Source organism: Microcaecilia unicolor, chromosome 4, assembly GCF_901765095.1.
Source record: "Microcaecilia unicolor chromosome 4, aMicUni1.1, whole genome shotgun sequence".
Taxonomy (NCBI): domain Eukaryota; kingdom Metazoa; phylum Chordata; class Amphibia; order Gymnophiona; family Siphonopidae; genus Microcaecilia; species Microcaecilia unicolor.
The window spans coordinates 171,691,849-171,707,676 of record NC_044034.1 but is presented as its reverse complement, the minus strand read 5'-3'; the positions used below and the strand labels follow the sequence as shown (position 1 = coordinate 171,707,676).

General features: G+C 42.3%; 1 protein-coding gene across 6 annotated transcripts in view; it reads left to right on the top strand.

Moving 5' to 3' along the window:
• The window catches only part of TEAD1 (TEA domain transcription factor 1), a 342,634-nt gene extending 327,154 nt beyond the window's left edge, over nucleotides 1–15,480 (top strand). For all 6 annotated transcript variants that reach the window (XM_030200970.1, XM_030200968.1, XM_030200971.1 and 3 more), the window contains 3 exons: nucleotides 3,306–3,446; nucleotides 8,413–8,565; nucleotides 11,360–15,480. In XM_030200970.1, coding sequence (XP_030056830.1) covers nucleotides 3,306–3,446; nucleotides 8,413–8,565; nucleotides 11,360–11,473 — 408 coding nt within the window. In that variant the 3' untranslated portion in view covers nucleotides 11,474–15,480. The remainder of the gene's footprint in view (nucleotides 1–3,305; nucleotides 3,447–8,412; nucleotides 8,566–11,359) is intronic.
• Nucleotides 15,481–15,828: the final 348 nt, after the last annotated feature.

Below are 15,828 nucleotides of genomic sequence, written 5' to 3'. Positions count from 1 at the left end.
CATTTTTGTTACTCCCTCAAGTCTGGTGTGGAAGATTCCTGCACAGTACGCTCGGGGCTCTTTGGTTATCTGAAGAGATGAGGCTGATGTTGCATGGCTATGATATCAGTTCTATGTTTTCTAGTTTTAAAGCAGAGGCTACATAGAACTACATACCCAAATGTATTATCCAGAAGGGGCTCCTGTGATATGCTGCTTTATCGAGAAATAAAAATTTGGGAAGGGTGCCTGTATCTCTTCACTGTGGCCGTAAAGCACCACTCCTTGATTTATACTGGCTGTCAGGTCTTTTGGGATTGTAAGGGATGAAAATCTCTCTGGTTTGGAGAATATTAACACCAGTGTGTGGAATATTGTGGAGTTCATTGTCATCCCTTTTCTTTAAAGAAAAAAATATCCTTTTCATTGGTTTTAATTCAGCATGACAAAAGCACATTTCCTTTGTGAAAGCATATTCTATATATTTTTTTTTGAACACCAAGGTTGGAGAGGTCATTCTTCAATAAAATAATCATTTGGTATGGTAATGACCATTGTTGAACAGAGTGTTATGCATGTGATCCACAAAATTATTACCTGGAACAACATAATAAAATGTTTAAAGAATTCTTATAAAAGTGACAGAATGGTTATGTGGTTTGTATTCACTAGTTTTTCCTATTGAGAAGCAATTGCAAAACCAGCTGTGATGGAAATTGATTGTTTAAGACATTACTTTTCTTTTTCTTTTTTCCTTTTCTAATTTGCGACTATGCTGCTCTGCTGACACCCTGTAACTTTTAAAATAGTGCTAATAAAATGATTTCGTGACTATTTTCCTATCTCTTACCAGTAACATAAAATTGTTTAGGTAAAGAAAAAGCACACACCAACACATTACCACACATACCAGCTGGTAAAGAAAGGGGATCAGGGAAAAGAGAATGGGAGTTGATATACTGTCAATCTGTGGTTACAGTCAAAGCAGTTTACATATAATATACAGGTACTTATTTTGTACCTGGGGCAGTGGAGGGTTAAGTGACTTGCCAAGAGTTACAAGGAGCTGCAGTGGGAATCGAACCCAATTCCTCAGGCCACTGCATTAACCACTAGGCTACTCTACTCCTAAGGAAACTTTCTGAGGGGTAGCAAAAATAAGAAGCTAGTGGTGACTTTATAGGTAACCGATTTATTGAAGCATGAGCTCTCAAGAACAAGCATTCACTTCATTAGAGGCCATGTCCTAGACAATATTCCCTCTAAACTGTGCTTGAGTCCTCCATCTGTATTACTGCCAATGGCAATAGCAATGAGAAGCAAGTTCTGCCTGCCTGTCTCTAGAGACTAAAAACACAATATTTAAACACTGCCCCCCACTGGCAGCAATGCAGTTGGAGGACTTGCAAAAGGCTTAGAGGGGACATTAGAGAATGACACGAGGATAAAATGTCCCCGCCCCATCCCCATGGGTTCTGTCTCCATCCCCACCCCATTCCTGTAGGTCCCATCTCTGCCCCCACCCCATAGGCTTTGTTCTCATCTGCAGAAGCCTCGGACACATATGATTTTATATTTAAATCTTTTTATTAAAGTATAAAAAGGAGCAATATGCTGTGCAACTGTTGTGTATAAATTACAAATAGAAAACAATAACAATGAACAACTATATTAGCCCCCCCCCATCCCCACCACCACCACCACCCTCTACCCTTCCAACCCCAACAATAGCTGACTTCTACCCCAAGGAATCCTAATCCACCCTGTTAAAACGTCCAGGGGGAAAAATACAGCCCGTTCTGTATGCCCTAGAGGGGAGAAATATGCCCTATGAATTACTGTTATTGTTTTTTAATCTGTGGATGAATAAGAAGTCATCAACAATTTCAGGATTCAGTCTAGTTCTCCTGTCTTCCTGCAATAGAAGATGTCTTCTTAGAAGATGTGCTGGTAGCAGGATGTACAGGATCCCCCATGCAAACTTTGCTAGCTGTGGCCAGCATGTTTGCTTTTTTTTCCAAAATATAAAAATATTGTCGTCTGCATCAATCAAACATAAATAACAGTCCAGTTCATTAACAGGCTTCAAAATAGAAAGTTTTTCCCCGTCCCCGAGTCGTTCTCTAGGGGACATCAGTCCTAGATACAATCCTACATCTGCTTTTGATACTGTATCAAGTGTTCCTAGGGGCAGAGTTGGAATTTACATGTATCATATGTGCATAATCCACTGGACATAAAGGGGTGAATTCTAGAAATGGTGCTCAAAGTTAGACACTGTAAAGATCCACGCCAAGCACCGAGGGGATGGGATGATTTCCCTATGAGGAAAGGCTAAAGCTGCTAGGGCTCTTCAGCTTGGAGAAGAAGTGGCGGAGGGGAGATATGATAGAGGTCTATAAAATAATTAGTGGATTGGAATGGGTAGACATGAATCGCTTGTTTACTCTTTCCAAAAATACTAGGACTAGGAGGCATGCAATGAAGCTACAAAGTAGTACATTTTAAAATGAATTGAAGAAAATATTTTTTCACTCATTGTGTAATTAAACTCTAGAATTTGTTGCCAGAGCCGGTGGTGGGAGGCAAGGATAGTGCTGGGCAGACTTATACGGTCTGTGTCCTGAAGAGCACAGGTTCAAATCAAAGTAGGTTATACACAAAAAGTAGTACATATGAGTTGTCTTGTTGGGCAGACTGGATGGACCGTGCAGGTCTTTTTCTGCCGTCATCTACTATGTTACTATGTAGAATTCGTTGCCAGAGAATGTAGTAAAAGCCGTTAGCAGGGTTTAAAAAAGGTTTGGACAGTTCCATAAAAGAAAAGTCCATAAGCCATTATTAAAATGGCTTGGGGAAAATCCACTGCTTATTTCTAGGATAAGCAGCATAAAATGTACTGTTTTGGGATCTTTCCAGGTATTTGTGACCTGGATTGGCCACTGCTGGAAACAGGTTACTGGCCTTAATGGACCTTTGATCTGTCCCAGTATGGCAATACTTATGTATTTATGTAGGGTTTTCTGAATTTTAGATAACCATGTAATAGTGTAAGATAGAAAAATCAAGGTATCGTATATCTAGTGGGACACCAGTGAGTTGAGTTCCAGTGAGTTAAGATTAACAGTGTTGTCTATTCATACATGTCAGAGCTTTGAAAAAATGGACTTCATCAATTTTTTTATTCCTGTTGGGCATAGATTTCAAAAGTATAACTAGATGTTTCTTTTCCTGTTAGAATTTTCCTTAGGCAATCACTGTTCATCAGCAGTGTTGCCAATCAAGAAACATTAATGCCAATCACTTGCTGTTCCTTTTTCCTGTAGGCGGATTTGAACTGCAACATTCAAGATGATGCGGGAGCCTTTTACGGTGTAACCAGTCAGTACGAGAGCTCAGAAAACATGACAATCACCTGTTCCACCAAAGTCTGTTCATTTGGAAAGCAAGTAGTAGAAAAAGTAGAGGTATGAAAAGAGAATTCTGTTATGTTCTGTATCTGTGCATTCTTTGCTAAAGCAGCAGGTAGGGATGTGCATGGTAAAAATTAACCCACCCCCCCTCCATTTTTACAAAGCTGCATGGCAATGCCGACAAAGACCATTCACTTTGAATGGACTGTCGGCATTACTGTACCGGCAGCCACTAGCGTGACTTTGTAAAAAAAAAAAAAGGGGGGGGGGGGTAAGTTTGTTTGGGGGTCATTTTGTTTTGTTTTATTTAAACTCACTTTTGGACTTTATTTGGGTCATTTTGTTCTTTTTTTATTAATACAAATTTAACGCACAGAAATGTTTACACACATAAGTTAATGTTTGTTAAATTAGTATGTGTAGAATTTATTTTTGAAGACATGCTAACAAACCAAGGAGTCTTTTTATCAAGCCATGCTAGAAAGTGCCCAGTGCTGCAATGGGTTTGCTGCTCACAGGGGCGTATCTGGACTTCGCCGGTAGGGGGGTCCAGAGCCAAGGTGAGGGGGCACCGCCGCCGACCCTCCACCCGCTGTCGCCTACCTTTGCTGGCGGGGGACCCCAACCCCCGCCAGCCGAAGCCGTCTTCCTTCATTGTTTCTTCTTTCTGAGTCTGACTCTGACGTCCTGCATGTACACAACATGCAGGACATCAGACCTGCACGTTGTGTACGTGCAGGATGTCAGAGTCAGACTCAGAAAGAAGAATCAAACAGCGAAGGAAGACGGCTTCGGCTGGCGGGGGTTGGGATCCCCCGCCAGCAAAGGTAGGCAACGGCAGGTTGGCGGCGGGAGGGGGGTTGCGAGGGCCATCGGTAGGGGGGTCCAGGGCCAAATCTACGGGGGCCCTGGCCCCCGTGGCCCCATTACAGATACGCTTCTGCTCCGGACACTTTCTAGCATGGCTGAAAAATGGCACGGTCAGGTTTTTTTAATGGCCACTCGATAATTTCCCTATTAGCCATGTGGCCGTTACTGCCAGGAGACCTTACCGCCACCTATTTAGGAGGCAGTAAGGTCTCCCATGCTACTCCTTCATTAATTGAATATTGTGAGGTAATGTGTCCGCACTACCTGGTTAGCGCAGGCACACTTACTCTCCACCCTCAAACGTTCCTCCCGTGGTAAAAAGTAAACACATTTTGTACCGTGGGAGTAGCGCACTCTGCTGGCCAAACTATAGCGGTACGCCTCAGTGTATCTTGTAGTAGTGCCCTTTTACCACGCGGTAGGCCTGTGTGAGGTCTACCGCACCTTAATAAAAGGGCTCCCAAATGAATGCACATCCTTAGTGACAGCACTAGGTAGGGATTCTAATGCCATCTTCTGCTGCACTCTATCATTTATTGCTGTTTTATCTCCTTGTCTAATGCCTCTCTAGGGCAGGGGTGGGAAGCTAGAGTTTGTAGAAGCCTCAATCCAGTCAGATTTCCTGGATAGTCTTAACTCTGCATGAAATTTATTTGCATATTGCATAAGTGATGTGAATGGAAATCCATCTCGTGCATATTTTATGGGGATATTGTGAAAATTTTGACCAGTATCATGGCCCAAAGACTAGAATTGATCACTTCTGGCCTAGGGGCTATCATTGATTTTGACTAAGGCATTCTATTGTATGTAGCTTAAGGCACTTGTAAGACTTTTAAAAAGTCTCCGCAATGAAGCAAGGTATATGGCATGCAATATTTTGAATTATCAGTAATACTAACCAATTTGGATTTATGGGATTTTTTGCAATTCCAAGCACTAAATGTCCTTGAATCCCAGATGACTTCACAGCATTTGATCTTTAACCAAAAACTGTATACAGAAATAAAGGTCTACGCATGCCCAATACGTGCCAAAATGGAGTTACCGGCCGGCTACCTTGTGGCTCTTGTGGTAATTTCATTTTTGGCATGCGTCTGATACACGCATCCAAAAAATAATTTTTATTTTTGGACGCGTGTATCGGACATGCGCAAAATGGCATTTGACACACTTAGGTCATTAAGCCACACTGAGCCCGCAAATAGGTGGGAAAATGTGGGATACAAATGCAAATAAATAAATAAATTACCTCCCGGTTACCGTGTGAGACTTTACCACTAGAGGTCAATGGCTGATGGTAAGGTCTCAGACCCAAAATAGACATGCGGCGATTTTCATTTTGCCGCAGATCCGTTTTCGGCAAGAATTTTTAAAAGGCATTTTTTTACAGGTGTGCTGAAAAATGATTCTTTGTGCACCCAAAACACACACCTATACTACCCCAGGCCATTTTCCAGCGCACCTTAGTAAAAGGACCTCATAGTGATCATAGTTATTGGACTCCTTCAGGGAATTTCTTGACTAGTTAGACTCCCTTCATCAGGGCAAGCAAAGTTAAGTCAAACAATGCAGTAAGCCACTGTATCTGAAAAACAGAATCACAGTTCCAGAACTCTGCTTGCAGATAATGACATATGATCTGAGCCAGGTGAATGAGAGTGATGGAAGGGGAAGACTGTTGTGCATTGGAGCCTGCTACTAAGGTTAAGATGCCCCCTCTTTTTTTCTTTTAAGGCAGCCTTCACCCAAACATACCAGTTTTGTGTGTGTCTGTTTTTTTTGTTAAAGCAGGGTTTCCCCAAAGTCAACCAAATAGTGATTTATTAGGGTAATCAGAATATACAAACTAACTTCTTTGACCTGATATATACAGATATATTTTGAATATTTTCTGTGGATGTCAGACCTAGTTTGGAGATTCGATGACTGAGTTTGACAGATCCTGACAAGAATCACCTGCAAATCATTTGTTTTCTTAAAGTAGGGGTTTAGTTTCTGAAGTTCAACATAGATGTGTTGGAAGGGTTTTAATTTCTAAAAATTAGAGGGAGGTGTTTATGGACTCCCAGAGTATATTTTTTCCCTTTAAAAAAAATTTGAGTAGTGGTGATTTGACTTCCAAAAACACTCTATAACATTTTTTTTAAAAACCATTACTTTTAGACATTCATACATTTTAGGGCCCCTTCTACTAAACTGTGGTAACTTTGCACATACTGCATGGGTAGTGCTAAAATTACCATGAGTAAAGTGCAAAGCCTGTGAGGTAATTGCAGGGGGGGTGGCTACCATCGGTCTTGCAGATACCACAGAGGCATTGCGTTGTATCTGCACTTTCAGGCACCGCATGCAATGTGGTTTAAGTTAAATACCAGGCCGTAGCAGTGCTCCCAATGTCCACCCCAACCCCTGACTCTGTGTACTCTCCCTCAAGCCAGAACCCCAACCCTTCAGCTCATGCCTGACCTCCCCCCTTTTTTTGAGGATGCTCTAAACCCCTCGGTCCAATCCCGCCTCCTGTCACAACCCCCCCCCCCCCACAGTTAGCTATTAGGTCATCCAGAGAAGGGTGGTAGTACTGCGGGACAACTGCCAGGGGATTAAGTGCCATGTTAGATGAGGCAGCAGAGAGGGACCACCGCCACCCTGAATGATCTAATAACTGCAGACCCCTCAGTAGGGCACTGGAGTAGTTGGAGAGATGGCAGAGAAGGAGGCCAGGTTTCTGTGGTGAGAGCAGGGTTTCTGAGCAGTAAGGGGCAGGATTGAATGGGAGGGTTCAGGAGACTGTTGCTGGGGGTGTGGAGAGGCTTGGGTAGAAGTTGGAGGGTTGGGGTTCTGGGGAGAGTACTTTTTATGTTGGGGCTTGATGTCATGGTGGGGAGTCAACCAGAGGGGATTGCAGCGGTGTACCGAGGGTGGGGTAGTGGGGGAGGTCCGCCCCGGATGCACACTGCAGGGGGGTGCAGGGAGCAGCCGCACGGCTGTCCCTGTTTCCTCTGATGTTACTTCCTGTTCTGGGGCAGAGGGAGCAGGGAACCGGCGGAGCCAACAGCCTCGCAGCTGCTCCCAGCACCCTAGGAGGAAAGAGCAATGCATCGGGGGAGGGGGTGTCTTGAGGTGATGCGCCGGGGGGGGGGGGGTGGAACGCTGCATCGGGGGGGGGGCAGCGGCGATCCACCTCAGGTGCCAGCCAATCAAGGAACACCACTAGGGGATTGGGAGGGGGTACTGAGTGGGGGCAGGTTGGGAGCACCGTCACGTTGTGTAGCAGCCATGCTAGTGGACTACTGGTAGCACATCTGCACTGTTTGCCGCTTCATTAGTTCTGAAGGAAATAAAATATTTGTTGGCACTCCTTTGACATTTGACAGAACAACTGAATATAGATATATATTTTTAGAACCATTCTCTGCTGATGTACTGTTACTTCTCCAGTCACTACTAACACATAGTAATGCCCTGTTTTTTTGAAACAGGTATGAAAAAAGCATGTTATAGTATTTTTGTTGGAACCCTGCAGCTGATCACAGTATGATAAGCTTAAAATTCTGTGACAGATTTAGGTTTTAGCTGCACCTAGGTACTGCCTGTACCAGCCCTTTTCTTCCTAGCCTGGGGTTATGAGAGGTGAATGGGCTGATGCTGCCAAGAATACTCTGCATCCCTGCGTAGACTGGTCAGATTGCGAAACTGTACTCTTCTCAGTGGGGCAGGTAGTATACACTCTAATGGGGTAGATAGGTAGGTGCTACGACCCAGGTCCATTGAGGTATTTTTCAGTCCTCAGAATTTTAGATCCTGGAGCTGTCTTGAGAAAAAAATTTCGCGATTGGGATAGTGCAGTGCCAATATGTGGCCCAGTGAACAACACGCTTTGAAGACCTTCTTATGAACCCCTGAAACACGGCCCGTGTCGGGTCTTTGTCATATTAAAGGACTACATTTTTCTCAATCCTGAAGGCCCAGTGTTTGCTTTTTTTTGTTTGCTTGAGAGCAAAATTGACAGATTTCAAGTAGTCCCAGGATGTAAAGAATAAAGAAAACATTGCACAAGAAAAACATTTGTGACTTTCTTTTGAGCTGTGTCCAGTAAATAAATGCCTTTGTGAACTGATATGTATTTGTTCATCTATTTTTTATTTAGACGGAATATGCAAGGTTTGAAAATGGTCGATTTGTGTACAGAATAAACCGTTCTCCTATGTGTGAATATATGATCAACTTCATTCACAAGCTTAAACATTTACCTGAGAAATATATGATGAACAGTGTATTGGAAAATTTTACAATCTTGTTGGTAAGGTTTAACACTTATTTATTTTTAGTGTATTAATATTGGAACACAGTTTTCTTTTTAATCAAGCCTTGGTAGAGGACTACAGAGTGATAAAGGTCAACCATTTACTTTATTCATTCACTGATAGGGAGATTGCCCCAATTAATTTCTGCTTTTTCAATCCCTGTCCTCCCTCCACCCCCTCCCCCCCAAAACAAAAAAATCCAATATTATAATTGCCCTGGCAGGGGCCACAAAACTTTGGCTCACTGAGCTAATAGGTATTTAACCTCCACAGGCAAAAAACAAGTTTGACAAGCAGATTTTTCTCCTACGTGGCCAGTCCCAGTATGCAGTAATATGGTAGATGAGAGCCAAAAGGCCACCGATCTATCCACTCTGCGTCATTATTTCTCTCCATCCTGATTGGGATATGTCCTAACTTGTAAGGTATCGCTCCTTCCCAGGATAGTTTTGTCATCTTCCTCCTCTGTGGTGTAATTTTTTTTGTTTTGCTTTGTATAATGTATAATAATGTTTATCAAACATATAAATGGCGAGTGACCATACTCACTCGCAAATGCGCAGTAGAGACTTCCCTCTCTGTCCCGCCCCCGCGTCAATACGTGATGACGGGGGCGGGACAGAGAGGGAAACTGCGCGAAGCCGCCGACGTCGCTACCGCTCCCCCTCCCCCCCCCCCCGAGGTCGCTGCCGCCCCCCCCCCACCCGGCCCGAGCACTCTCTTCAGTATTGAACTTACATCGGCGAAACACAGCACGCAGAACAGCTGAGCTCCCGTTGCCCTTTCTTCCCTGCCTGTGTCCCGCCCTCGCCGACGTTACGTCACACGAGGGCGGGACACAAGCAGAGAAGGAAGGCCGACGGGAGCTCAGCTGATCTGCGTGCTGCCTGCGTTTCGCCGATGTAAGTTCAATACCGAACAGAGGGCCCGGGCCGGGTGCAGGGGTAGTGGCGGCAACTCCAGGGGGGGAGGGGCAGCGGCGAGGGGAGGGGGCCTTGCCAAAACCCCATACTAGCCCGTTTTAACGGGCTCAACAGCTAGTATTTTATAGATATTGCAAGCTGCATAGAATGAGGTATGAAATGAATGAATGAATAACCTGAGGTCAAGTAACATAGAGGTCATTTTACTAAGCTGCGGTAAACACTAGTGCACACAGCACAGGTTAAAATAGCTTACCGCGGGTTGCGCTCAGGTGTCCCGCGGTAAGTTTTGGATCTGTGAGCACAAACCACATGCTAAAGAATATTTTGTAATTTTTCTGGGAGGGGGCATGTCTGAGGGCGGAAATTGGGTGTTTCTGTCCTAATCAGTTAGTGCTTCTGCATTACCGTGCACTGATTAGCATACGAGTCCTTACTGCCTGCAAAATAGGTGTCGGTAAGTGCTCATGTGGCAGTTATTTTAATGGTTGCGTGCTAATGGCAAAATTAGTGCATGGCCATTAATTTAGGGACCCTTTTGTAGCTGTGGTAGGGCTACCACACGCCAAATTGACCCTACCACCGAAGTAACAGGAGTGCCCAGCAGTAGTCCCGAAGTTGATGCATGCAGTTTCCCGCAATAGAATAAAATTTTCTATCGCGGGGGCATTCCCGGCAGTAATTGGCATTACGGACACATTGCCGCACGCTGCCTGATTACCGCACAAGTAGCATGTGAGCCCTTACTGCTAAGTAAATAATTGGCGGTAAGGGCTCAAGTGCATGGCCATTTACTGCCCCATTTTTAAAAAGACCTTTTTACCCGCCACTGTATAAAATGGCCCAGCGCACACCCATTTCACACACCCAAACTAGTGCAGGCCATTTTTTTTTACTGCAGCTTAGTAAAAGGGCACCTTAGAAAATAGGAAAATTGGTCATTATCTGGCAACTGTAAAAATGGCCTTAGCACGCGGGAAAGACCCACGTAAGGGCATGCTAAGGCTACTTTTTACGCAGCTTAGAAAAAGGACCCCATAGAATCTTGCAGCTTTTTGGGATTCTGCCAGGTACCTGTGACCTGGATTGGACACTGATAGAAGCAGGATATTGGGCTTAGAAGCAAGATCCCTTGTTCAGTTCTTATTCGGCACCCCTCCTTTTCCATGTGTAACCACAAAGCTTTGTAATAATCTGGGGGTGGGCACCTCCAGTCCCAAGTGTCTCAGGCCAGTTGGATTTTCAAGATATCCAAAAAGAATAGGGATGAGATGTATTTGCATACAGTGAGGCAGTGCCTGTTCATGCATTTTGTGCATATTCAGTGTGGATATCTTCTTTCCTCAAGCTGATTAGGTTTTCATTTGAGGACTGGCATTACCTATTAGAGATATGTATTCATTAGAACACTTTCAATTAATTAGTGTGCCTTGAATTTAGTGCTGCATGCAAATTGATTTAGCATGCCTAAAATTCATTTGCGTACATTTAAAAAGCTCAGATGTGTGTTAAAAAAATTATTAAACTGAATGTAAGAAACAAATGAGGAAAAACACCTAAACATCAATAAAATGTACAAAGAGCTTAAAAACCACCAGAGAGTTGATTTGTTTTTTTTGTTTGGTTGGTTATGGTCAATCCTGATGTTGCCTTCCCCTGCTGTAAAGCCTCATTCAAGTCCCTAAGCCTTCTACATAGTCTGACAGACATGGCTACATGAGTGCTCATGTTTCCGTTAGGACTTAGATACTGCTGCCCCATCTGCTAGTTTTATCTCTGTTTCCTTGACCTAGCTAGCTTTTGGTAGATAAGTTAGTTTTAGCTTACCATTATCAGGATTTGTAAGTTTGTTCTTCTATTGTCACAGGTTGTAACAAACAGAGACACACAGGAAACCCTCCTCTGCATGGCCTGTGTATTTGAAGTTTCAAACAGTGAACATGGAGCACAGCATCACATTTACAGGCTTGTAAAGGAATGAGCAGTGACAGATAACAGTATGGATTTCATTATTGAAATGGACTGTAAACCTCAATTCAAAAGTGGCAGTGCCTCTGGCCCACCTTTCACCCACATTTTTTAAACCCTGTCTTAGTGAAGTCATTTTGATATGTTTATATATGAATTATAGCTGTGAAATTCTGTTACAGTTGTAAAGCTCTCTATCTGAAATTGATCATCCTTCAGATTTACATACAGCCAGTCTATGGAAAGACTCTTAAGAAGCCTCAGTCTTGCTGTGGATGTCCACTTCAAATGGGCCTCAATTCTGTAAAATTCCTGCACTATACAATAATGAAATGTGGAAATAGTTGGCTTATGGCATTTTTCTCAACGGTAAATCAGTCCACAAACTTTTTCTAAATGTTATCTCTGCAGCTGGGCAGATGCATAAGAATGTTCATTTACTAAGTTATTTTTATAGTGTAACTTTAATTTTCTGTTGGAAACCAAATGTTAAATAGCCTTATATATATATTGCTAGATGGGAATGGAAATGTCCTAAAGCAAGGCCAATCTCTTATATTTTTATCTTAAAGCTAACCGTTTGAATCGATTAAACTTTTTTTTTTAACCAGGTACTGCAAAGAAAATTAAACTGCCCTTTGTGCTCCATGCATCTGATGCATCTAAGCAGCTGTACTGTACTGACAGGATGTGATTATGTAGGCAACAAATGGCTAATTATTGCAATAATTAGGTAAACACTCAGTTTAGACTTAACAATGTTTGGTGTCTTTCATGCGCACCTATTTTATATGGACAAATAGAGTTTTCTGTGGAGTGGAATGGAAAATGTTAAGCACTGAAATCACTTGTAACACTATTGAGAGAAAACCAATTGCAGTTACTGTTGCCTTGCCAATAATCTAAAGGCCAGTCTTGTGGTTGATGGTTTAATACATTCTTGTGGAGGTTTTACCAGCCTTAATTAGCTGAAGGCCAGCTGGAAATTTAGTCAGGGTTTTAACAGATTTTTTTTTTTAATTGATTGCTAAGTTTGAGTTGTAGCATTTCAGCCTTTTTAAGCTGGTCTGTAGTAGTCCAATCTGTGGGTTAATTCTAGGTCACCCACAGTTTAAGCAACACCTGCTGCTCTCATAGAGTTCATTGTCAAATAATCTTTCATTTAGACTCTGCTTGTCTGATTAGACATTTGTTAAGCCCAGGTGAGGAAGGATACATGTCTATCCAAATTATTATCTACTACAAATGTAACTTGAGGATCTTGAAGGATCTACACTTGTAGCATCTGTACACATGATAGCTTGGGACGACATGGTTGAAAGCACCCAGGCTCTGAGTCAGCATAATTTATATTCTCAAGAGGTCTGGTTACATTTCTTGTACTTGTCATTTTTGTTTTACAGATAGGGCAGTTAAGAGCAGCCTAAATTTTGTTCTTGTATTAATAAAGATGATAGGGGCAACCACTGTGGTCTACTGTTTTGTGCTTAGTTTCCACATCTATCAAGACACCTAGTAACAAGGAAGAGCAAGTTTTTCCATCTTCCCTATACATCCTTTGAAATTAGTCAACAATCAATGTACTACGCAAAGCTTTGAGAAGTAGTTACACTTGATAAAGTTATCAGATCCCTTATTTCTACATCTGAAATCTTGTCACCCTATGACACTTCCCCTACAAAAGTATTTTCCATTTAATCCATACGGAAAAGGGTTAAAACTTTCCTGTTTTAGAAATTTGACTTACATCAAAATCCCCAATTGTAATTATCTTTAGTTCTTTATTCAAGATTGTTCTGGTCTCTTGTGATTGTTACCCGCTTTGAACTGAGGCATTAGCGGTATAAACCAGATTATCATTATTGTCATTTGTGGCTAATGTGCCAGGGTACTGCATTTCTCTTTCCTTTTCTCTCTTGACTCTACCTAGATAGTAATTTATGTTTGTTTTCCATTTTTCAAAATGTGAGTAGAAAGTCCAGAAGTGTTCATCTCATTTAATAAGAGCATTAAAGGCCAAATAAAGATGGGGGGAAATTCAGAATATTGTAGCCTATGTCCCAAAGAGAGCCCCGTTCAGTTTGAGTAAAACTCATATCTTGGCTAATCTTCAGAAGACAGAGTCCAGCACAGCAGGTACATGGTCCCACCTGCTTTAACTTTTTTATGTGAGAACTTTCATGCCTTGTTCGGGATTAAATTGTGAGATAAACTGTCTTCACCTCTTATAGAATGTATTGAAAAGCAGATTTAAATACTTTATAGAGAAAATTACCAAAGGACTTTTGCTGCATTAATCTGAACAAATCTTGTTCACCCAATAGCTCCTATTATTCCCTCACTTCTCTTACTTACATTGAAAATGCTATTTTATATTAATCAAATATATCGGTTCTCTTTTGCAACATACTGCTCTATTTGTCTCTATCATTACTCCTGAGGAACAGCAGTAGTAGTTCTTGTGAGGTGCATCTCTACTTGTAATCCAGTAAACTAAATGCCACAACTGAATCATCTGGATTTAATTTCGTAAAAAGAGAAGCGAGATAAGCATACCTAACTGTTGCGTTTAATATCCTGTGGATATTGACCATCTAACCCTCAGGAACTTGAGATTCCTACTTGTCAGGGATCCATGAAAGCAGATTAAGGCTGGTTAACCTCTGTAGTTTATGCTGTGTGAACTCTGCAGGCTAATGTCCGCCTCCACACAGGGTTGACATCGGGTCTCTGAAGATTATAACACTTGACGACCAAGCCCACAAAAGCACTATGTTGTAGCAGCCTAAAGAGAGTTCTTAAGCACTTGGTGTTACAAGATGAAAACTACTTTAAATCTGTCATTTAATTGTCAGAATTGTGATTTTGGTATTTTTCTTTGTATTTGTGTAATGAAAAAAACTATCTGAAACGTACATGCTGTAACAAAATTTACAAACTAGGTACAGGTTTGCTATAATCTTGGTACACTGCATTGTCACACTGTTTATAGGTATTTCATGGTTTGAATCCTCGGAGGGGGCATATGTTTGCATATTTTCTTTCTCTGTACAACCGGTTTAGACCCTGCATGTTTTTGTTCTTTAAAAGCCTTAAATCCCTGAAATGTTAAGTGTTGGCGGTGTCTATGTAATCCAAAAGCTGCCTGCAGACTGTGAGCTCTTTTGTAAGCTGGAATACTTTCTCCTGTTAACTGTTACCTTTTATTCTAGGAACTTTTTAATTCAGAGCTGCCAAAGTAACACAATGTGCAGTGCCTTAGTATATTACCTTAGAAATAACTTGGGGATGATTGCATCGGTTATGGAGGGTGTCTTAGGAATGTGGTTCCTTCAAATCAATTTTTTTTTTCTGTTTGGTGTGCTACTAAAACTGTAGCCTTCAGTACACACTGGTCTACGACTGCAACTAAATAATGTACATGCCAAAACAAAAAGGACACATCATAAATTTCTGTAAAAAGTGCATTGTGTATAGAAAAAAAAAAACCTGCCTTTTAACTTTCATGACCAAATGTTGAAATATTTGTGATTCTTCTGCACACTCGCATGAAAGTGCCTTTGGTTTTAGAAATTCCAGCTTAGAAAAGTGCTGCCATAACTAACAAAAATTTGTAGAGACCAAAAACCATTCAGATATCACCATAAATGCCTTTGGTTTATTAGAACAGGCCTCCAATCACAATAGAGAGCTATCTTTAGTAATACACTTCTACAAGTCATGATTCAGTAAAGCTAGGGAAATGACCTGGTGTCATTGGCTTGTTGGTAGTGAGTTAATTGCACGCTAAACCAGCAGTTAATGTTTCTTATATTGCCAGCTGTCGGTTTTTATCACTTTTCAGCTTTCCAGTTCTTTCATGTGTGCAATGTGACAGTCTTGCAGACCATGGATAAATGTGACTGTTGTGAGGTTCTGCTTTACCTGTGAAGGGATTGTTTTATCCTAATTGCAAACTTAGGGGCCCTTTTACAGAGCAGTGGTAAGCCCAACACGGGCTTCCCGCTCGCTCTTTCAGGACTACCGCCAGTCCAATTCGGCCACCGGCAGTAGTCCCACCCTGAGCATGCGCCATTTCCGGGGGGGGGGGGGGGGGGGGGACACCCCAGAAATGGCTAGCGTGGTGGTAACCTGGTGGTAATTGGACATCGCCGGGTTAGCGCCAGAGCCCTTACCGCCACCTCAGTGGGGCTGCATGGCCATGTGGTGAGAGTTATCTCACCGCGTGGCCATTTATTTTTCAGGTTTTACTGGCTGCGGGAAAAATGGCCACCAGCACAGGGTCCATTTCCCCACAGCTTAGTAAAAGGACCCCTTATTCAGCTTCTAACACAGGTTTGTTAGATAAACAGTGGAAATAATTAGGGT